Source organism: Schistosoma haematobium, chromosome 1 (assembly GCF_000699445.3).
Source record: "Schistosoma haematobium chromosome 1, whole genome shotgun sequence".
Lineage (NCBI taxonomy): Eukaryota > Metazoa > Platyhelminthes > Trematoda > Strigeidida > Schistosomatidae > Schistosoma > Schistosoma haematobium.
In genome coordinates this window covers 22,380,096-22,404,972 of record NC_067196.1, presented here as the reverse complement: position 1 = coordinate 22,404,972, position 24,877 = coordinate 22,380,096, and the positions used below count along the sequence as shown (strand labels likewise).

At 33.2% G+C, this 24,877-nt stretch overlaps 2 protein-coding genes across 3 annotated transcripts; one reads left to right on the top strand and one right to left on the bottom strand.

Annotated features, from left to right (window-relative positions):
• The first annotated feature begins 5,062 nt into the window (after positions 1-5,062).
• NATTERIN3 (Natterin-3) lies at positions 5,063-10,544 on the top strand. The gene is made up of 4 exons (XM_012940194.3): positions 5,063-5,093; positions 6,820-7,083; positions 8,655-8,778; positions 9,979-10,544. Exons 2-4 carry the CDS (start codon positions 6,836-6,838, stop codon positions 10,066-10,068), a joined length of 462 nt encoding a protein of 153 aa, XP_012795648.2. The 5' UTR covers positions 5,063-5,093; positions 6,820-6,835; the 3' UTR covers positions 10,069-10,544.
• A 3,962-nt stretch (positions 10,545-14,506) lies between these two features.
• On the bottom strand, positions 14,507-19,068 carry NATTERIN4 (Natterin-4). 2 transcript variants are annotated; one of them, XM_051213165.1, is made up of 4 exons: positions 18,761-19,023; positions 17,424-18,716; positions 16,690-16,816; positions 14,507-14,866 (listed from the first exon to the last, which is right to left on the bottom strand). In XM_051213165.1, exons 2-4 carry the CDS (start codon positions 17,669-17,671, stop codon positions 14,774-14,776), a joined length of 468 nt encoding a protein of 155 aa, XP_051073428.1. In that variant the 5' UTR covers positions 17,672-18,716; positions 18,761-19,023; the 3' UTR covers positions 14,507-14,773. The 2 variants fall into 2 exon arrangements, with proteins under 2 accessions (XP_051073428.1, XP_051073427.1); XM_051213164.1 differs by having other exon boundaries at positions 14,507-16,816; positions 18,761-19,068.
• Between the last annotated feature and the right edge of the window lie 5,809 nt (positions 19,069-24,877).

Here is a 24,877-nt window from a genome sequence, read left to right as displayed (position 1 = left end):
TAGTTCCTTTGATTGTCTTTTCAGATGAATGAGTGTACGAAATGTACGTATTCATACTTAATTCTCACGTTTGACTTATTTAATTCCGTTATTCGCTAACCCGATTTAACGTCAACAGTTGAGATCATGAGTCAATTGAAGCTAAACCACCATGGAATACCTGGAAGCACTGGATGGCCGTTTCGTCCTAGTATGGGGCTCCTCAGCAGTGCGCATCTACCCATTCTGTTAATAATCAACTGCTCACTAGTGACCGACTTCAGGAGATACTTCTGGAGTTCTAGTGAGAAGCCGTTACCAGTGGAGTTCAACCAGGTCCGTTTTGAGATATCAGCTCACTGAAGACAATGGTGTACGGCGGCGCAACTTCGTGGATTGGTTGAAGTTAGACATTAACACCGTTGGATGCCGGCTCAGTGATCCAGTAGGTTAAGCGTTCGCGCGCGAAATCGAAGGCCCTGGGTTCGAATCCCGAGTGGTGCGGGATCGTCGATGCGCACTGCCGAGGAGTCCCATACTAGGACGAAACGGCCATCCAGTGCTTCCAGGTTTTCCATGGTGGTCTACCTTCAAGTGAATCATGATCTGAACTATTGAAATTACTACAGACTCCACAAAACCTCTTCTGATACATATGATTATGTTTTAATATTAGTTAACTGATTAAAATGAAAACGTGTATGAGATACCTGTATAGTTTTGTATTACCTGGATAAGAATGATCTGTTTCATACTATTATAAATGTTTACTTCTATGTTGTATTAATATACATATTGTATTATTACGATTGTAGTGAACAAGAACACGGGTGGGGACAATCGAATGTATTTAACACAAAATTACAGTACTTGTTAATAAAATCTAACAATCATATAGTAAATACGTAATTTGCAAAATGTTCACCGATTGTCTCATAATGACTCAGACTTCATTGTCCTTGCATTTTCATACAAATTGCATCCTGTTTCCATTCTTTACTATTCGATCCTCTTGTCTCTCTACTGCCAGACCTTCTGTTCATGACTAACATCATCTACTACATATGTCAATATAAGTAGCACATACCACACTATTATTATTGTATTTACTGTTTTCTTTGTTAATTCAAAGCATAAAAGTAAACTAAATTTAATAATAACATTCCTTATTCATAAATTCCTTTGTTTTAATAATAAAAATAACATATAATCTGTGAAATAATAACAAAAGTTCAATGTACTTTATTCTATAATAATATTACATTATCTATTGTTAAACATGGTGATGTAGGGCCAGCGAAATGTCGCTAACCCCCCACTAAAACTAATCTGGTCAGCATCCAATGTCGAAAACTTACAGAGCTATTTACTTTGGGGATTTGTTTACCGCTACAGTGATAAACAGGAGGAATTGATGGAAGATGTATATTTTGATCTGTATTTGAGACGATATTATCTGGATTTCCTTGGATCTAAATATGAATATTCATGTTGAGACTTCAAAAGAGTAAACATTTGCTTCAAATGTCAGTATGTTATTCATGTAACTAGTGAATGTTGATGTTCATCAACTTTATTAGGCTGGTATATTTAAAAATAATCATTTTTACCAGTAAAAACCCTCAAAAATAATGAGCAATTTCTTATGATTGAATAAACGTTGCTATTTTCAGTGATTTATGATAATATGAAAACTATAACATACTGGTCGTACGTTTATCGAGATGGTGCAGAAAATTTATGGATCAGATGAATCATTTATGTAGAGCTTACTTTGAACTGGATGATGTGCTATGCTATATCTTCCTGGATAACAATATTAACACAAACTTCAGATGGATGTAATCTACTTGAATTTTTACATCAAATGACTGACGGCTTGTTCTATCAACATTCGTGTTAACTGATTTTTATTGATGTTTGCCCTAATTGCTTTTCAAAAGAACAACTATCCACGCAACTTCATCGAAAAATATCATATAATCTCATCAATAAAGACGAAATCAAATGTGAAAATTAATCAACCTACCATAAATAAAGGATATATCAGAAATTACAAGATTATAGAGGCTGGTTGGAATAGATATTAGCGTATAAACCAGAAAAGTTATTTGTTACATGAAACAATACATTTGACAAAATGATCATCCCTTTCAAATTCGTCTACATAAACAAGTGGACGATTGAGGATACACTTTTGACAGGGGAAATGTTTAAAGTTTGGACAGAGCGGTATAAGAAAAACTGAGGAATTTTTTAAGCTTGATAATCAGGTCAATTAGTAACCGGGACAAACATCGAAACTGACCTAGTTTATTGGCCAGTAAGAAAAACTATATAATCAAAAATCAGATCAAAATGGGAAATCAATCAAAATGAATATGCAAATAATGATAGGGCAAACGTCAACAACAACAACAACCAGTCAAAATCAATGTCGACAGATTAAGTCGTCAGTCATTTGGTATAGAAATTAAAGTAGATTATCTCCACCTGAAGTTTTGTGTTGATCATGCTGTCCAGAAGGACAATGGGAGTTTCATGATTACACCATTCAGCTGAAAAAAAACTACCGAGAATAAAGCGTACTTTATGAAGACGTTTTACTTCGAAATAAAGATCCTGTCTCCAATAGACTAGTGTCAGTTGTTTTCTAGTGACAAAAATATGTTAAACGTACCTGTCGAGAAAAGAATTTGTTTTTAGACCAACGCAGCAAATTGTCACTCAAAACCTGTTTAATCATAACGTTTATGAAATATTTCTAAGTAACTCATATCGTTACTTACTTACGCCTGTTACTCCTCATGGAGGAGCATAGGCCACCCATAGGCATTCTCCATCCAACCCTGTTCTGGGCAGTTCATTTCCAGCTCCTTACAGTTGTTATTCATCCTTTTCATATCTGATTCTATTTCCTGACGCACTGTGCCATTTTGGCCTTCCTCTTTTCTGCCTCCCTTCAGGATTCCAAGTTAGCACTTGCCCCATGATGCAGTTTGACGATTTGCGTAATGTATGTTCTATCCATTTCTATCGTCTTTTCCTAATTTCTTCCTCAGCTGCAAGCTGATTTGTTCTCTCCCACAGAAGGCTGTTGATGTTGGTATCCGACCACTGGATGTTGAGTATCTTGCGTAGACAACCATTTATAAATACTTGTACCTTCTTGATGATTGTTGTAGTAGTTCTTCAAGTTTCAGCTCCGTACAGTAGAACTGACTTTCTCGACGTTCGTATTGAAGATACTGACTTTTATACTGGTTGAAAGTTGTTTTAATTTGCATATGTTCTTCAGTTGTAGGAATGCGGACCTTGCTTTTCCAATCCTCGTCTTTACTTCTACATCTGATGCTCCTCGTTCATCGATGATGCATCCCAGTTACGTGAAGGACTCCACATTTTCCAGAGTTTCGCCATCAAGTGTGATTGAGTTGGTGTTCTTCGTGTAGTATTTGAGGACCTTGATTTTCCCCTTGTTTATGTTGAGGCCTACTCATATCGTGCGATTGTAAAAATCATTTATTTTATTATCATGGGAAGATTTATGAACATTGCAGAATTTGTAGTTTAAAACACGACCTGATCTTAGCTAGACCACCATTATAAACCAGGATATACTGGACATCTCTTTCGTTCTACAATGGGACTCCTCAGCAGTGAGTATCCACAGTCTTGCAGGCGGGAATAGAACTTAGAAGTTCCTATCTTAGGTAGGAACACCTAACCTCTGACCACTAAACTCCCATCCGTCCATCACTTGTTTAACTACACTGGGTACAATTATTTGAAAAACAATATCATTTGTTTTACACCGAAGTGAATTTATGAGGATTTACAAGCTTGTATGAGTTTTGATTTTTCTCCACATGGCGTATGTTCACGATAAGAAAGCTACCACGACATTAGCAATACCCATAAAACAAATATTCACTGAAGTGACATTCACTTTCATAAGATTATCAGTATTATTAGTTAACTGTTGTATTGTGGAATAGATCATGTTCTACAGCTTGTATTTAACCTAATGATGATGATTTTCGAATGATTTTTTTTAGCAATTAACTCATAAAGAACGAAATACAACTTGTCAATTACATGGTTATTTGCATACATTGTAAAAGTGAACATTATTTTACATAATAAAAACTCAGAATCTCAAATTTCTATTTTTGTCAACTAGCTCAACTCTATGCATACATAATATCAAGGTTCTAAAGTACAGTGAAAATAAATACAGTGATTTTAGACTTTAGGTGATATAATCCAGAATCCATCATAATTGCACAGAACTATTCACTTTGATCATAATCGAGATTATATTTTCCAGGACTCTTCCATATATATATTTATATATATATATATTCTTCCTACCACCTTGTCAATATTTTTGTCTTCTCTATCATCACTTCCATAACACTGTTGGGATTCTTTCGCTATTCGTCTTATTAATTTCAACTCATTATGGTTTCGCAGGCTTTGACAACTTCAGCCAACGTACATTTCTGTCATGTTCTATGTTGATTATAACCGACTAATTAAAATAGATGACCACACATTAGATTTATTGAACACGAGAATAATTAGTAAAGAACTCATTTCATAAACTTATGGTATATTCTAACTATTCAATACATAAAGATTCACATTAACTTTACTTAATTATGAATGTTCTTTAAAGTTGAGCTTTTTCTTTCAATGTGGTTAAATTAATGAAATATGCATTGATATTAGAACCAAGGTCAACATTTACCTCAAGAAATCAAATAATACAATGAAATAACAACAACAACAATAAAACAACAGATGCAAAAGTACTTCTTGGTTAATCCATTTGTGCTTATCTGTGTATTTGACTTCTATTCTAAGTAAATTAACAATTATAGATGTGCAGATGAATCATTAAAAAATTGTAGATTTAGTTTAATAAATGTGGGTGAACTCGACAAAACCTATTTTTAATGTATAACACCTAAATAACTATCTTTTCATGTCTATGTTTGTAACAGTCATGTGGTGTTATGATTGTATGGTAGACAGTAAACAGAATTTCATTATAAATATATATTTTACTAAATAAGTTCTCTGTGTTTTGGGTATCATTAAGCAATAAGGTATGTTGGTAGTTTTGCACATTTCATTTTCATAGTATATCTTTTAATCTAACGGTTAGTTTAGAATAATTGCTAATACTAGTAATCACTGATATTTCACTGATTGAAATCATGAGTCGATTGTAGCTAGACCACCATGGAAAACCTGGAAGCACTAGACGGCCGTTTCGTCCTATTGCGGGACTCCTCGGCAGTGCGCATCCACGATCACGCACCTCGTGAGATTCGGGCACAGGACCTATCATTCTCGCTCCAGGCGCTTAACCAACTACACCACTGAGCTGTGGGTGCGCACTGCTGAGGAGTCCCACAATAGGAGGAAAAAGTCATCCAGTGCTTCCAGGTTCTCCATGGTGGTCTTACTTCAACTGACTCATGATTTCAATCAATGATATTTCTAAAATCTCCACAAAACCCCTTCTGATAATCACTGATATGTTTACAATAATTTATCCCATTTACTTTTATGTTTAGAGTAAATATTTCATCTCGTTAAATAGGTTTTATTGAGGGTGGTTTTAATATGTATTAAATATTTATTACATGTCGATGTTAGTTGAAAACCATGGAGCAGTAAACAGTTGTTTCACCCTAGTATGTGACTCTTCATCAACGCACCCTGATGACCCTTCCAGAGGTCGAACCCGAAGTGATATTTTCAATCTATTAAATATTTTGGAAGTTTATTTGAATCATTCATGTATCAAAATTTTATTAGATCATACAATGATTGACAAATAACGTTTCCAACATAACGATTAATAATTTATGTCTAAATTAGGCACCTAATAAAATTCATTGAAAGTTTCTAGTAAGACAGCTGCTAAAAATTGCAATTCAGGCAGCATGTTTCTCTGTATTCGCCACTCATCAGTTTAATGCACCAGCTTCCTAGTGTCGATGTTCACACTGAGATACAAACTACGGAAAATATACAAATCGTCACAAATAAAATTCATACTTATGGCATAAGTCAGGGAATATCATCAGTTTGATATTAGATGATAAAACAAGACAATCACATTTACATGTAAATGAAAACGTTGTACAAACAAATGATAAAATGATTGTTTATTCACATTAGTTCATCTATTGCTTACTGTTTATGTTGTAACTAGTTCCACATATACACTGCTACCATACTAAAATATATAAATGAGATAAATGCTTGAACATGAGACCAGTATTTCTCGTATCGCTAGGGATAACACATAAGGTTTAATTCATTTGCTGTCCAGAAGGAATAAACATCTCCTGGTTGACTAAATCCGTTTATAGAATTCATATTCGGTTGATCTATATTTCAGTTTGACAGCAAAAATTGATGTTATTCTGACTACCAATGAGAACATATAAAAAGTGAATAACTGTTTCGTCTTAGTATTGGGCATATAGGTAACACCCACCAGGTGACAAACAATGAACATTCAGACTTTGTGGCAAGCCCATAACTGTTAGACCACTAAGCTGAAATCCGTTGGTTTATATTTCTAACTTCAATTACTTTACAAAATTAAGCTATCAACAATCATTATCAATAGTAATATTGTCTCATCCTCAAAATGCTTGGACTCTATTGGTCATGGTTTTTCACCCAAACCCCCTTGAAGTTAGTTACTAACGCACACTAAGTTATTATATATCTGAAATAATTCGTTTTTCACATTATTACCCCATTACATATACTGAGAACATATTAAGTGTTTTTCTTTCCGTTCGAATGTAGAGAGGTTTTTGTTCATATGGCTAAAATAGGCAAAGGGATTCAGATTCCTCTATCATGGGTACCTGCTAAGGATGGAAATGTCCCTAATAATGCTCTCAGTGTTACTCGTGGTATCTATGTGGTTCGTTGCAAACACGATGGTCAATGGATTCCTGGGAAGGCTGCAACTGGACATAATGCAGCTTATTATCCATATGGTGGTGAAGAAAAGAATACAAGAGAATATGAAGTCCTGTGTGATACCTCATTTTCAGGACATCAAGGGTACATTTTATCATTTTCTGATATGAGTTATTGTATCACATATTGTAAAATGAAATATTTTCTGATAGACAGGTTTCAAGAAAAGTGGTCTCAAAGTAATATATACATTGAAAAGTATTGAATTTTCTTAATAATTGTGTACGCATAGGATTTATGTTATTCAGTGATGTTTTCAACTTTGTATTTTGACTGATATTACTGGACATACAGTTTCATGGAACAAAATCAAATTTCAGCTTTATCGACGTTTACAGATATTAATTTTAGTACCACTAGTAGCTTGTTAGAATAAATATATTTTTGGTATATCCCAATGAGTAGAAAAATTGTATTTCTTTTATCTGAAGAAGTGGCTTACATTAAGTCACGAAACGTCAGAAATATAACTATTTTATACTCATTAGGATATAACAAAAGTATATTTACTGTTAGCTTTCTACCCAATGCTTAGTTTATTTGAAACTATCAAGTCCAACCATGACAGTAATACCTAATAGCTTGTTTGTTGTAAAGTGTATCTACATATTTGAAATATTAGAAAATGTTCCCAGTCATTTCAATTTCATTAATAATATCCATAATAAATCTGAAACTAACCACACAAATAATAATATTTAAGTTTATATATCACTAAAAGTGATTCATTATATGTAATTTGTCATATCATATTTAACTTATATTTTAAGAATCCCCATGGTCTTTATATTCACGCATGAATAACATGTACTCTTAAGCCGCGAATAGTTACAAATGTATCCCAAGCTGCCAACTTTGGGGAAAATGTGGTCCATTTTGGGGAAATTTTGGGGAAGCTGCTATAGTAAATTTTGGGGAAATTTTGGTGTTTGCGTCTCATTTCCCCAAAATTTCCCCAAAGCTGGCAGCTTGGGATATTATTGGTTAGGAACAAATGTACGTTTAACTTTACTCTATATAGAAAAGTATTTCAGATTTTGTTCTCTACAAATAAGTTAATACATTTCAAAGATAAACTCAAATAAACAACATGTATACTTGTGTCAGAAGGGGTTCTTGTGGATATTATAGTAATTTCAATGGTTGAGATCATGAGTCAGTTGAAGCTAAACCACCATGGGAAACCTGGAAGCACTGGACGGCTGTTTCGTCCTAATAAGGGACTCATCAGCAGTGCACATGCACGATCCTGCCTTGTGAAATTCAAACTCAGGACATATCAGTCTCTCTCACGAATGCTTAATCTATTCAACGGTCTTAATGTCTAACTTTAATCATTTCATGAAATTGTGCCGTCGTCCAACACTCACATCAGACCCGGTTGAAATCTACTGTTCACCGTCTGTCACTAGAACTCCAAAAAATACCCCTTGAAGCCAGTCACTAGTGAGCATATGCTGATTGGTATCAGAAGGGGTTTTTGTGGACAGCTGAGATCATGAGTATATTTGTTCAATTTGTTATTTCTGAGGAGCCTCCCAAACCAATATTGATCTTAGTTTCTTTTCTTCTCATCAATTAATTGATTATATAGTTCAATTCGGTTTAGATAACTGGAACATAAATACTCTGTTGATTATTCTCATTCTGTATAGATATGAATGGTTACATGCATCATATGGTGGTGTGCCGAAAAATGCAATCATTGCTGGCATGTCAGGTTTTGATCCACTATACATAGCCAAATCTTCAATTAATGGAGAACCATCTGTTGGAAAGGTGAGTAGACCTAACCACTTGTGTTATATCCTGTTTCCTCTGATTAGATAAATTATTTTAACAACACATTTAGTGAATTCTCTTATGCTAATGAACTGCATGATCAGATTAATTCCATATACGTTGTACACTGAAAAAAATGCTATCTAGAATGAATAGCTCTATAGAAAATGAAAAATATATTATTTTATAGTTAACTTACCAGTTCATATGTCCCATACCACACCAGAAATTATCACATCTGCATATCTTTATTAAACGTTTCACAATCCCATGTTCTGGACGTTATGTTTCCAATTTCTATGTTGGACATTTCAAACAATTCTATCATACTGTCTCCCATCGATTGATGTATTGAAAATAAAAAAGCTGTTTGAAACTATGAAGTCCACAGACTTGGATGAAACTCAGATTCGTATAATGGTGTTGTGGAGAATATTGAATTCTATAGTTTACATCACTAAATGAACTTAGTTGTACAACCAGTGAAAATTAAGGGACACTGGACAGCTCTCTTATCCTAGTATGAGACATCTCAGCAGAGGGAATTCAGAACACCACTGAGGATCAAAACAGGACATTTGAGTTTCGTGTTGAACGCCTGATCTTTACAGCACTGAGTAAGAAGTCAATATTTTATATGTTTAACTCTAACTGATTCTCCATATCATTCATTATAACTGATGTTTGATCCACTTATGTCACGGCTGAACTCTACTGGTAATGAGTTTTCAATACAACTACGTGAATTACACCACGAATCTGATCACAAGTAAGTATATATTGATTCTCATTACACGGTGTTGTGAGGCTTGTGGAATTTCATAGTTTGCATCAGGTGCGTAGAGTAAGGGATAAACATCATCTATGACGTTGGAAGATGGTTGTGAAAAGTTGCCGAATTGAGTGAAGCTGGAAGTATAAAGCATCGGCTACCAGTTCAGTGGTTTAATGGTTAGGTGTAATTAGAGAGACCTTAATACAAATATATATACTGTTCTTGACCCCAGATAGTATCTTGACTACATATCGCCGAGGAGTCTCACCATAGGAAGAAATAGCGCTTCACTGCTACTTTCATTTCAGTATTTGTCTGAGGTCAGTCAATAATCTATTCAACTCAGATTATTGTGTGTGTTTATTTTTAATATAAATAAAATATTGTCCACTTATTTAATCGTAACTTTTTGCATCATCTAGGTACATAGTGGCCATGAATGTGCATATTTACCATGGGGTGGTAAAGAACACTCAGTGAAAGAATATGAAGTTTTAGTTTGGAAAAAGTGAAATTGATTTTGTTGTTCTGATCTCCAAGATCATCGAAAGATTATCTCTTGTATAACTGTTTCCATTTAATTAGAAGGAACAATAAAATGATTAGATAAAAGTGTATCTCTTCGTGTTAAAAAATAACTTGATGTACAATTATCAATAAAAACATCATAACAAAAACATACTACAAAGATTTCTTAGTAAAATGAAATTAAAAATAACTGCTGTTTGTTCATTGTCTCTGATTGCTTAAAATTGAGTCCTTTATGTATTCAAAAGACTGATTGGACAAACATTACTCGCAACTGACTGAAAACTGAGTGCTAATCACAATGATGTTTTACTCGTTCTATCAGAGCACATCAAATTCTATCGACAGAATGGTACTATGGTTACTAGCATTGTAGTAAAAGAGAACAACAGTGGAGACAACAACTTTTACAAACATTTGTGGCAAAAGTATGAACTATGAGAATTAACAAAATAAATGCAAATAATATCAAAAACTATTTACAAAATAAGTGTGTCATGCTTATCTCCACAATGTTTAAGACAGAGATTAATCAGTTTCTTATTGGCATATGTATATCCTGTGAGGATTGCCTTGATATTGTCATTAAGGCACAAGCAAAGGTATAAGCAAAGATGGTTGATGACTAGTGATGGAATGCAGGACGTGACATTCGTCCCGGTTGGAACTTGTCAGTTGGATGTGCCTGCATCTCAGAATTAAAGTCCATTCCAGGACTCGAATGAGTGCTTGTAACTTATTATTCAGTAAGCAACATCCATTTATAGGTAAATCATTCTATTTGACTAGATGGAAATTTATTTGAGTATTTTACTCTAGTCCAAATTATCTATTATGATAATGAGTTTATCTCATTAGATAGTTGCGAATTAGTTTGTAAGATGAATCCACACAACTCATCACTAATACATTTTATCGAGATAACTAAAGGTTATAGTAAGTAAAAATGACGGTTATTAATACTTTGTCTTAATAAACATTCAACATTCCTTACTAAAAATGGCCTAATGTGTGTTTGATAATTTATCCGCATACAAGTTACAAACCTTTAATGTACTTATAATAAATACTGACAGATGAATGGATCATTGATAAAGTTGACAATTGTGTTATTCAAGCTTAATATTATTCTTAACCAAAATTAATAGAATATCATTTTCAAAATGAGGGTTTGTGGAAATTGTAGTAATTTAATGGTTGAATTCATGAGTCAATTTAAACTAGACCACCCTGGAAAACCTGGAAGTACTGGGCGGTCATTTAGTCAGCAGTGCGCATCTACGATCCCGAACGCGGGATTCGAATGCATTTGACACACGAAGATATTTGTATTTTTTAAAACAAACTTTGTCCCATCCTATTTGTGAAATTTTCTCATTCCGTTTCTTCCAACTAAATAATTAGCTTTAAATAGGTAATAATTGTTTTATAAGTAAAGATGAATGGTGGCTAGCAGTGGAATCCTATTTGGGACTCGTCAGCTGGATGTACCTGCATCCCAGAGTTAATGTTACAAGATACAAGCAAATAATACCAAGTGAATTTAGGTAATAATTCGTTATTCATTTCTGAGAATTGATATAAAATGCAATTACTTCTCGACGTATCAACTTTTCTCCAAATTATGAACGTTAATAACGTACAAAGTACAAGCTCTATCGTCTCGAACGTTATCACGGACACGGATAACGTGTTCTTGAATACGTTGTATCTGGTAGTGTTCCAATCGCTTGAAGCGTTAAAGAGCGCCATCTGAACTAGTGAAAGGGCGAGGTAATGCCATTATTCAGCGTGCGACTCTCATTTCCACTAGTATTGGAAGCCGTATATTAAATTTATATGTTGAAGAACCGGCTGTAGAAACCCAAGAGGATCCTCACAGCCGATTATACGAAGGAGGTAGTTTGAATACTGTTATCATAATGTTCATGAAGGTCTACAACCAACATTCACTGCCCGGCCTTCATATATTGTAAGTTTATTAAAGGTTACTGGACTGTGTGGTAATGTGCATCACAATCATGAGTGCGATTCCTTGAGGTGCGACAATAATTCGTGAATGAGCATGTTAACTGACGAGAAAATTGAAACAGTGGTTTGGGGACAGCAGCATTCAATATTGTGTACTTCGATTCTCAATCTTATGGAAAATGCCTGAATCCCCAAGATCTTTTTTAACATGCGCCACAAAGTGTTCTCATAAGCCAACCTTCCTGGTAAGCAGTGTGCTTATTTGTATTGTAAACGCTAGGTCAGGCCTACTGTACACGCACTAATACAGAAGTGAACGCCGAAGCAACTAATTCCATTGCTAATTGATCGAGAAACGTTTATCTCGATATACATTCACAGGGTGGTCAAACACAATTGGTGTCTTTTTTTCAGAAGTTAAAATTGTTATCAAAACTCCGATGGAACAGTCAGACAGAATTATTTATTCAAAATAAAATTCAAATGTAAAAATGTAAATTCTCATATTCAATCAAATCACTTTATACTACTTAGATTTGAACTAATCAGATTACAAAGATGCACGGTTTACAGCCAATTAACAAATTATTACAGAAGACAAAATGTTTTAAAGACAGCAAGAACGAAGATTGGTGCAGAATAAGGTCATCCGCAACAAAAAATTTTATGACCTTATTAATTCTATTGAAATCTTCGCTACATCATGATACATATATTCATCTTTAATCACCCTCCTATGTATACTTATGTCAATATCTGTAATAAGATTGATTTTCAAATATTTTAGGTTATAAGCAGCTGATGAGAACCTCACGAAATAAAATGAATTCATATTATTCTGCACCAATCTTCGTTCTTTGTGTCTTTGAGATAATAAGGGGAACTATGTGGGCAAAATGTTTGTTCATTATCACATGACCATACACATTCAAAACCGAGTTAATCAATCACTTATTTTTAAAGTTTTTCATCACACCCAAGAATTTCTCATCAACGGTGAGTGAGGAATCACAACAACCGTGCAATAATTGGCGTTTGAAGCGAATGATACTGGTTTCGAGTCCCAGAGTGAACACCAACTCTGGGATGCAGGTACATCCAGCTGACGAATCCCGAATGGGACGAAACTAGCCACTAACCATCTTTGCTTATAAAGCTCATAACTTAAGGCAATATTGAGGCAATTCACACAGGATGCATATATGCCAACAAGAAACTGATCAATTACAGCCCTAAACAACAATTGGAAGAAACAAAACCAAGTGAATTTAATTATCTTTTTATTTTCTCCTGAGTCAACTGATTTTTCGTATATTACTTGACACTACTTGTTAATATACAGTAACCAGTTGATTTCCAGAAATTTTTAAAGCCCTTAAATTTTTGTCTAAACACAACAGCTTTCATATTTATGTTTTTAGTATTCATATTGATGCCTGATAATCATGAATGAATTTAGATAGAACGACTAACTGTCATTAACGTTCTTGTATGTTGTAATTATTCTTTATATTATTATTACAAGAAGCCTTTTTCTTTCCGAGCATACAGTCGTGCTGACCACCACAAGTATCTCACGAGCTGAAGTTTGTAACCGTATATATAACCGTTATTTTGCACACCAATTTCCCATTCACTTCATACATTTAGTTGAACACTCCGATAGAATTAACAGTAATTACGATATTCGCCGACTCCATTAAATCTAAGACAACAACAAGACAGTTAACGAAGAGAATGAATCACAACAAAACTTAGTCTGTCGAAAAGCTTGCTTGAACTTGCTTTCAACTACTAAACATGTAAGTGAAAATCTTAAAGAACATGGTACACTTCTCAGACGTGAAAACGAAATTCCTGTGGTGTAGAAACGTCGGGGATATTGTCATTTGGAAATACAAATAATGAAACAGTAGTTTCATTTTCCATATCTTATCTATAGTTAAAGATATACACAATCTATTAATTATATTTTCAACATCATAATAAAAACAACAATTCATATTTTACTATCAATCTTCCTCAACGCGATTACAGAAAAGTTAATACAAGTTTAGTTTACAAAAAAAGTAGCATAAACATTATTCTACAGCAATGAATGTTCGAAATTTGTTTCAAAATGTTCAGGTACTTAAATTTCCTTCTTACGTTGTTTCACCTTGCATTTCGAACGTTATAAAGCATACGCTATTCAGTGTCCTTTGAAATAATCATTCATTTCCTTTCAATACACTCCACTTTGATAACAAAACTAACAACTTTACAACACATCCTTGAATGGTAATTCATGAATATGATCACCTTAATATAAAGTCATTTTACAAGTTTCTTAATCTTCACACTGGTCTACGAGATTTATTTATCTACGTTTTATGAAACAGTCAATCATATTACTTCGCTTCGAAAAGGAACTCATCATACGTTTATAATTTAATATTTAATAATATATAAACTAGAATAAATTTGCTTTTATTAAATATCAAATAAATATCGTATATGTGTGCTCTAACCAAAGGCTTCGCATTCGTTTCCCCGGATATCACGATTCATCAGTAGGTTCAGTAATAAGATAATAGATTAATACTGTGTTAAGATGTATTATTTTCACACATTTTCAAAGATTACAAACAAAAAATGGCATGGTAAAAAAGAAAAGAACATCTGATGTATGAAGCTAATGATGTCTCCGGTACAAAACTGCATTTAAAAATTTAAATCTCAATGTTTCTGCCACACAAGTACATCATATTCATTGACTGAATATTCCTTACCACCCCATGGTAAGTAGGCACATGAATGACCTTCGTGTAGCTGAAATATATAAATAAAGATAAAAAAGTCAAGAATGGATGCATAACGTGAAGGAATCACTTGTATTCAGTCAGCTAACCAATCAGTTGATCGGTCAATCATCCGTGTAGTTGAAATAATGAATAATCACAATGGTTTAGAAAATTTATAGCTCAGGTGGATAATTTTGATGGAGTCTCGTCCTCTGAACTGGATGATCTAGTCGTAATGCCTTCATTGTTGTTCAGAAGTACAACGAAGCCTCCACGAGTAAACTATACAGTTCAGAGAACGGAACTTCACCACAAACACAATGTTTAGTGGTTGGATGTTGTTGATAGGAAACCCTATTCGAAGTAGGTTTCGTTCTGTCACTCATCCAAAAAGCATTCATACTTATTGATCACCAAATAGTAGCCAAAAACATAGTGTATGTAATGTGGGGTCACCTCGATAAGTAACCATATTGCAACTTGACCGACGGAATTTTATCAGCACCAAGGACCAGATAAACGTTACATTAAATAGTTAGACTAGTTGACAGATGATAATACATTTAAAGGACCACTATTATTCGCTTAAGGATTCGAGTAAATGAAGAATTAAATTGTACAGTGTTTTTTGTAAAAATATCACTAGGGTTCTGGTTCCATACCTAATTTCATTAGGTTAGAAATTTACTATAACTCCAACTGGTTTGCCATTGAATCAGAACCAGTCATATATGTGAGTGTTTTTAGTTCATTGAAACCAACAACTCGATTTGAAAATAAACTAAAATGCTTTCATACTATTAGACTAATGAGTTGTGGAAACTACTCATGTTCCTCTGAAATTCAGTTGTTTGCTTAGTTTGTTATAAAAGTATGGAATCCTTTAAAGGGATATTTGTCAGGAAAAGTCATCACTTATTATTGTTGACTTGAATGATTATAGTTTGTTGAGACCATTTTGCTGAGTTAGTATTTTTTTTGTTTGTTAGAAACTATAAAAGGCAGCGTTTTAACCATTTAAAACACATTCCTAAGTGCATGATTTACTTTTCGTAGTAACATGCTGTTGAAGAAGACATTTAAGTATTAAAGTTGATAATCATTTAACTAAAATTTGCATTCTGACAATTTCCTTAAATATTAAGTAAATCTGTAATCACTGTGCAGTAGTGTCATATTATTACATCAATTAAAAAAAACTGAAGAACTGAAGCTTATGAGAATTTCAGTTGAATATTCTTATCTAATAACCATGTATCAATTTAAAAGTAGAAGTAGACTTTTGTCGTGATTCTACACTCAAGCAAAGCATGAATATTTAGTATTTTTTTCAGTTTGAAGCACAACAATAAGCAAAAATGGTTAACAGAAACCTAACAACTAGCAAGTTCTAGACTGGCAATTTTGGTATCTGAAAATTATTTAAAAAAGACATACAGTTACAAGTGTGGGGTTATAGAGATTATTGAATTTCACTAAAATCACAAAGAGATCTAAGTTCGACAACTATTGAAAACCTGAAAGTACTGTACGGCCGTTTCGCCCTCGTATGGGATTCCTCAGTAGTGATCACTCACGACCCAATAACCGGGAATCGAACCCATAGGTTCCGATTTGTCGGGGGAATGTTCAACTTCTAGACTATTGAATAGGAATTCGATAAATTTCACGTCCAACTTTAATCAATTCACGATATTGAGTAACCATCTTCCTTGCTGTGGGGTTGCAGATGTTCACTATTGAGGAGTTCCATGACAAGACAAAATGTCCGTATAGTGCTTCCAGGTTTTCAATGTTAGTTTGACTTGCATCGATTTGCGATCTCAATGAAATATGTAGATAGTTGTTTACCTTTCCAAAACATGTTTCATCATTCACAACACCTTTTACAATGTACAATGGTTCACCATCTTTAGCTATTCCAGCAACAATTGCATTTTTTGGAACATCACCGTCAAATGCTCTTTCCCAACGATATCTGTAAAAAGAATTTACATTGCTATAGTAATATTAAGAAAATTATTAACTTAAGTTTTGTCAAATCACCAAGAAAATGATGACATCTTTTCTATGATTCATTACTCCTTTTTAATATTCAATGGAACTGAAAAAGGCTAGAAACTGTCGTAATATTCATATCTATATGCTTACTGAATATTCTGTTTGCTTGCGAATTTCATGTTTAGAAAAGTGGGTAATTCTTACAAGTTAAGTATTCTCAAATAAATTAATCTATTTAATCAAATGTTTTACGTTCGTATTTGTGTTATGTATGCTACAACAGGACTTCCAAATTTAGTACTCAATAATTTGGTTTGTTTTACACATCACTTGAAAAATGTATTTTCATAATTGAGTGTTAGGTTTATAATTCATGATGACAGTCTTACTATCAACTTTTACATCCATGTTTACAATACATTTTGTGAATTGATTTGTCAGTACAATGCGCTATTAGATCATTCATCCTATCATCAGGGTTTAATGCATCATGTACAACTTTGCATTCAGTATTATATATATATATATATATATATATATATATATATATATATATATATATCCGAAAACAATCATTAATTTACCCTTTGCAAGAACCAGGAATAAAACTTTCACACAATACTTCATAATCGTAAGACTCTAATTCTGCTCCACCATAAGGACAATAGCATTTTCCATTCATCGGTACTAATTTTCCAGGCAATAATTCCCCATTGTGTTTACTTCGTGCTACACATATGTTATCAACAGAAACTGCACCAGCTGGACAAAATCCATCACGTCCTGGAATCCATGAAAGTGGTATTTGCAAACCTCGACCGACTTTAGCCATGATAAATATATATATATTTATATTTTTTTACTAAAATAAAATACGTGGAGACTTATAAATAATTTTACCAAAAAGCGATAAGTAGAACAAGTTAGGACATAATGCAGAATAAAAGATTTCACAATCCTTTTAGTTAAACTTTAAAATCAGCCATTACATTAAAATCACAAAACAATGATGGTTTAGTGGCCCAGTTTCTGACTCCAGTTAAACTGTATTCTGATTGTTATCGAAATATACATCCCGGCTACCCTCATATATTTTATCGACTTAATTCGCGTTAGAGAATAACAGAATGAACTAAGTCAAACACGAGAATAAATTTTGAATATGTATTTTTTATGTACTCACTCATCTGGAGAGACAATCAAAGAAACAAAGTGGAGAAAGCGAAGCGGCGAATGCCATTTGAAACTGGAAAGCGAAATGATGTGGAGAAGGCGAGTGAGCCAACTTGTTTTGATCAAGCGTGACTCAATATTTATATTCAGGCAAATAAATTACAAACATGTAATGAATAGGGTAAGTAATGAACACATATACGATCATACAAAAAACGATCGGTGTTATAAGTGAGTAATTGAAAAGATCGAAATGTAGCTTGGGAAAAATGAATAAACTGGTCTGTCCAGAAGCTAGAATAACCTATGTGAGCTTGGTATAGTACCAGCCACTACAATGGAACGTCGATTCATAGATCAATATTTTGATACTTACTTCCCACACTACCACTACCGTGTTTCTGCTTTGTTTTGAATAATGTTTGAAGCACTTGCCTGATAACTGAAAGCATTTTGTGCCCATAAAGATTATGTATATCATGGACGGGTTATAAAAACTGTTTTCTTGAATACTGACTTAAGACGTAATTTTTACAGTGAAATCATTTCAGAATGAACCTACAATATTCAATTGTTTACATGTATTTCAGGTTACGATACACTTTTATGAATTTGTAGAGTACCCATTTCTTAGTGTTTGATAAGTGTGGCGTCAAGCGTTTTCGGGTATCGTTTTTCATTCATTTAGTGGATGAGTGCTGCATCTAAAATCACAATTTTCACTGAAGACTTCCTTTTAAGTACTAACTTTCATTGTATTCGCTTTTTAAATCCAGTAATTTGACATCTTCACAGAAGACATATGTTGATAGCTTTAGAGGACTGAAATACAATCCTCATATTATTGGTACTGACACAAAATGAACGGAAGAATGTCCGAAAATACTAGATATAGCACTTTTATCAAACAGTGAAAGAAAACGATTATCCTTAACTCGAATTCACGGACAAATATCTTATCTCCGACCGTAACATAACTTCACTGAAAAAAGCTGGTTAGGATGATGGGCACTGAAAAGAGTCATATGATAAAATTTATTTTCAATACAAATTATTCTCCATTACCAACAGTGTCTATTTACAATGTGGATAATGGAGTAATATAATACAAACTTGACAACTGTTTCAACAAAAACAACTGATCACAAATTATTAATCATATAACCAAGTTTCTTTTAGATTGGTATCATAGACAAGACCAAAAGCTAGAAGAATCAGTTCTAACAAAATAACATCCAACTAAACAGAATATTCAGTTCAACTATAAGTGTGATTAGGAGTCATTTAACAACTAAATGATTACGGAGGATATGGAAACTATAAATCACATGAAGTTAATATCTAACTAATAGGCTGAATTCTAGCCTTTTTATATCGATTTTTCAAATCATACTTTTTATTCGTAAATTTCATCGGTCTAAATGATTATCCCTATATCATGTCAACTGTGATTTTTTTAAAATGTAGTTTCGTAGATAACTGGCTTCCCAATGAAACATTGATAAATCCAATTTTAGTATCAGAAAGGGGTTTCGTGGATATTATAGTAACTTAGTAGTTGATATCATGAGTTAATCAAAGCTAGACCACCATAGAAAACCTGAACGGCCGTTTCGTCCTATTGTGAGACTCCTCAGCAAAGCGCAAACACGATCCCGCCTCGTGTACTGCTGAGAAGTCCCACAATACAACGAAACGGCCGTCCAGGTTTTCCATGATAGTCTAGCTTCAATTGACTCATGATATCAACTATTAAATTCCATTTTGATAATCACTCACTTATGAACACATGTATCACTTGAAATTATCACAAATATTCCAAGAAAAACTATGATTTTTATTTAAATATCTGTATACAGAGAACACATCATGTCATAGGATATCTGTAACAATATTCTGATAGATAAATATGATTTGAGATAACCAACATCTTTGGCTTATCCCAACATTATCAATTTACAATGAGTTACTTACTCTATACTTTCGTTAATACAGTAATTCCATTTCCATAATTACTATGGTTTTTATACATAAGGCTGTGTAAGTTCTCAGAAGAAAAAAAGCCGTTGGTAACAGTTTTTCTAATATTTGTCTATAAATATTTGATTTTATTATTCGATAAATAAATAAAACATGAAACTTTGTAAATAACTTGAAATAAAACAAGAGAGTCAAATATTCTCTGATATGCATTGTTTGTTCACTTCAATATGCACTCACTCTCATACCCACCCATACACATAGATCATGGTATCAGTTTTCCGTTTCGTTTATTCATTTAAATGATGATTCATTTTCACAATGATAATAATAGTAATATTGGCTCTATCCAATATTAGTTTATAATAAAATGGAATTCCTAGCATACAGTATTTCAGTAAGTGTCTATTACTCTCCTCATATGTCTTTGATATATATATATATATATAAATTTGGGAAATAAGTGAATAGGATTATGTAAAGTCTAATGAAATACATGTCTGAAAGCAAAAAATGTATATAATAGTGAATTAGTAACACAATCAAGAGTAAAAGCTTTTGATTAGGTCATCTCTTACAACCTGCTCATCTCATTGTGTATATGCTACATATGGTATTATAAAGATTATATAATTTTGTTTGTACTTATAAATTACAATGCATCTCCGTCTCAATCTACAAGAAGATATACATGAAGAAATATGTGAATGAAATGAACGAGCCAATCAGAAGCGTTTTAGAAATTTCAAGGTCACAGCGCCAACTTCAGTGCTTAATGCTAACGTACAATGGGTTCATAACGAATTTTGTACAAAACGTGATAATTGAGCGGCTATAACAAATAAAACGGCGAGAATATAATTTGTGAACGAATCAATCAGGTATAAGATAATAGATCTCGGATTTTAATGAGAAAGCCTTTCATCCTTTTGGTTAAATAAACTGCTGGCATCATAGCTGATGTCAGTTCATGATGAAAACCCCATATATAATTCCTAACTAAGGCAAATTATGACAACCATCGCAAACTGGATAATAAAAGCACCAGTAACACTGGTTGCAGCCAGGTACTACAATATATTCGGATGTTTGGAGAGCGTGCAGACTCCTACATAGCTTGGTTATGTGCATCGCGTTGTTATCCACAAGTAGTATTTTGTGTATTCAACAGCCGAAATACACATAAGAAATATTGTAACTATGTAGTCGAGACTGAAAGAGTTTTTGATACTTCATCATGGCTCCAGAGGCCGACTATTCTGTAGCCATATGGATGATTTCCTCTACTGCATGCTTTACGATTTTAGAACCTCTGAACCTCTTTCTAAGCTTGACAAGTTTTTGAACCACGTATAAGAAGTGTATTCACTTTATTTCCTTGGTTTTGTATAATATATTTTTACTCTGCACTGACTGTTCGCTGATTGTCTAATATTTCCCAAGGCCACTTAAGATTCGCTCAAAGGTCGTCCATAAATTAGAGTATCGCAGATAGATTTATTGAATACTAAGAGTAAACAAAGTAAACTGATGAATGTTTTTTTCTATAAAATCAATGAAATTAAACTAATCTCTACTAATTTGATAGTTGAATTCATGAACTAGATCACCATGAAAAACCTAGAAGTCGTGACCAGTGGAGTTCAACTAGGTCTGTTATGAGATAGTACCTCACTGAATACAATTTTGGACAGTGGTGCAATTTCGTGGATTGGTTGAAGTTAGACATTAATAGCGTTAGATACCGGTCCAGTGGTCTAGAGATTAAACATTCGTGAGAGAGAATGATAGGTCCTGGGTTAGAATCTCACAAGGCGGGATTGTGGATGTGAACTGCTGAAAAGTTCTATACTAGGACGAAACAGCCATCCAATGCTTCCAGGTTTTCCATGGTGGTCTATTTTCATTTGACTCATGAATTCAACTAATAAATTACTAAAATCTACACAAAACCCCCTTCTGATAATAATCTCTACTAATTAACAAAATTGAATATTGATCAAGTAAGAAGCTTAAATTTTCTTAATCTACATTTAATACATCGAAATATGGCAAAAATAAGTAAAAACGTTTTCTTTTACAAAGATTAATAGAAATTCATGCATTCATATTAACAACAAGAAAAATGTAAACACTTAAGATGATTTGCTTTTACATGTTTCCATGAGATTACTTAAATGTTGAATGCCATTACGATAAATACAATTAATGAGTTTACAATGTTTTTGAATATTGTATCAATCAAAGTTTCTTTACATTAAGCATTTACTCAGAATAAGTTTAAAGGCTTTATGTAGAAGGTGGTCACACATATATATGCACACACACACACACTAGTGGAAGTACAATGATGTGGTGAAATATTCATTCAATAATTCAATGGTTAGTTCATTAAAAGAACTAATTTCACAATTGAATAATCTTGATAAACTACTCAACATATTTTTTTTTAAATTTTTAATGTTCAAGTTGACATGTGTATTTTCATGTTTACATTGAATTAATTAATTAAAAAATAATTACAAAAATATAAAAAGTTTTTCATCTACTTTAATACATTTGATTAGTTTACTTCCAAAGTGAATTGATCTTTTAACGCACATAAGTTGATTGCATATATTCATTTGTCCTATTGACTCAATGAATTCATTGTTACTTGAGTTTGAGGATACTTATTTTTATGACTTTTGCCCTGTTACCTACCACGTGATAAGCTTGCTAATCAGAACACCAACTTGTATGAACTTGACCTTGTACCAGACAAATGATTCATTAACCAGCACGAGCAGCCTAGATTCAACTCTGGGTTGTTATTAGTTCCTCTCTCCTAGCCCTGTCCGTTTAAGTCAAGAATACAATATCAGATTTCATTGTATGGATCATGTATTTCAGACACACTCAGTTTATATACAAGTATATCAAAAAGGCACCATACTATAAAATAGAAAATACAAGATCAAGTCAAAAAGTAGCTGTGAGTGTGAAAGACTGTAACTAATAGACTGGGAATAACTTAAGAATAATAAATCGTATAGTAATAGCCCATAGGTCAAATGAAAGCTTATAATAACAGGAATATAATTATGTATAATCTAGTTACTTAATATTTGTTCAATAGAAATATATGTAATAATAGTCCATAAATAATTCCTAGTAGTTACCATTCATTTATTCTTCATTCGGACTCAACACTTATTATTACGTCTTTTATTGGGGACGTTAGATCCCCAGAACTCACTTGGAAAAGGTCCTAATTTTGTAATTTTATTTTGAAAATTTGAATTTCTTTGTTTTCGCGCCAAAAGAGCTCTTTTCACCTTCATGTCGTATTTTCCACTTGGGAGAATCTTAAGCACTATTGGTCCGTTGTGTCTTTTAGTATGGTATTTTGTAACGCTTCCCAGGGACGGTTTTGTGCTTTATATATACGTTTTGATTTGTGTCTGTTGTTATCGCTCGTGCTTCTGGCTTTTTGCGGAATATACTTCCCCGTTCGGAATTCGACTTCTCTCTCTAGTTAGCGGGGCTGGGACGCTAGTTTACTGGTCTTTGGCCACAAGTCGCAGACTAAGTTAACTCGTAATCGCATCATCACAACATTTTTCTACTGGGTTTACGTGGAGATTTTGCACAAATTTTTTAAGTAAGCCTCTTTACGATCTGGATAGGATGCGTGTCCGTAACTTTGTGATACATCTGAATTCAAATGTTTAATACATGCGTCATATCTAGTACTTATCCGTTTATATAGTGTGAGTGCTCTATTTAACAGCCTAATTTTTCACTGAAGATATCATTTCAAGCTCTAACTTTCATTTTACTTGCTTTCCTCCTTCAACAAGTTGAGATTCACTACAATGTTGTGTTCATAGAGAACATATTTAAATAGATTTAGATAATCAAAATGATGAAATCACTAGTAAAAATCATACTATTATATGTGACATTGAAATAATGTCGAGAAATAATTAATGGTGTACACTTGTTGATTATTGAAAGAGGATCATTTTCCTCACATGTACAAACTCACATCATCTAGGTATACTATCAAAAGCATAGGTATTAATCTTTTAATCATTGGTATGTACCAAAAAAACGCTATTTTTCATTTAAGTTGGTTCACATTGTTTAACGTAGTTGAATAATGAATGAAATAAATGTTATTATGGATATGTTTATCATCAATGACATTCTATATTTTGGACATGAAATAATGGATTGTTTATGTTGAAACAAACAGTGCGTAAATTAGTTTTAATGTCATATGAAATATGAGAATAAACAAGCGTTGATTTATCTTCGGTCATTATGAAACAAATTCCCATGAGACTACGATGTTAAATAATAATGTAATCGTCAGTATGGGGTTGTGGAGATTATTAAGTTTTTGATTGAGATCATTGAAATCCCGCAATAGAACGAAACGGCTGTCCAGTGCTTTCAGGTTTTTAATGGTGGTCTAACATCAGTCGGTTCATGATCTCAATCAAAATAATGTAATCTTTAATAATATTGTGAAATTAACGGAGAGCACCAGTTTCCACCAAAACTATAGATATATATTTTTTATTGATGAGTGTCTGCTAGCACGAAACCAAAGTTCAGGAATATCTATCGTTTATCTTTAACCACTTAACCTAAAAGGCTTTCATTACTATCATAACTGATCAGTAAATTACCAATTCTCATGTACTATGAGCGTAATAATTACCTCATGAGAGTAAAGATTTAATTCTGTTCAGACAGGTAAATCGATTGTGAATTAACATTTCTATATGTAAATATTGAAAAGTACCAAAAACCCGTTCAACACATCGACTTATAGCTTATGATGGAAACCAGAAATTAGAAAAAAACACTTCTCAATTCAAAAATAATAAAAGAC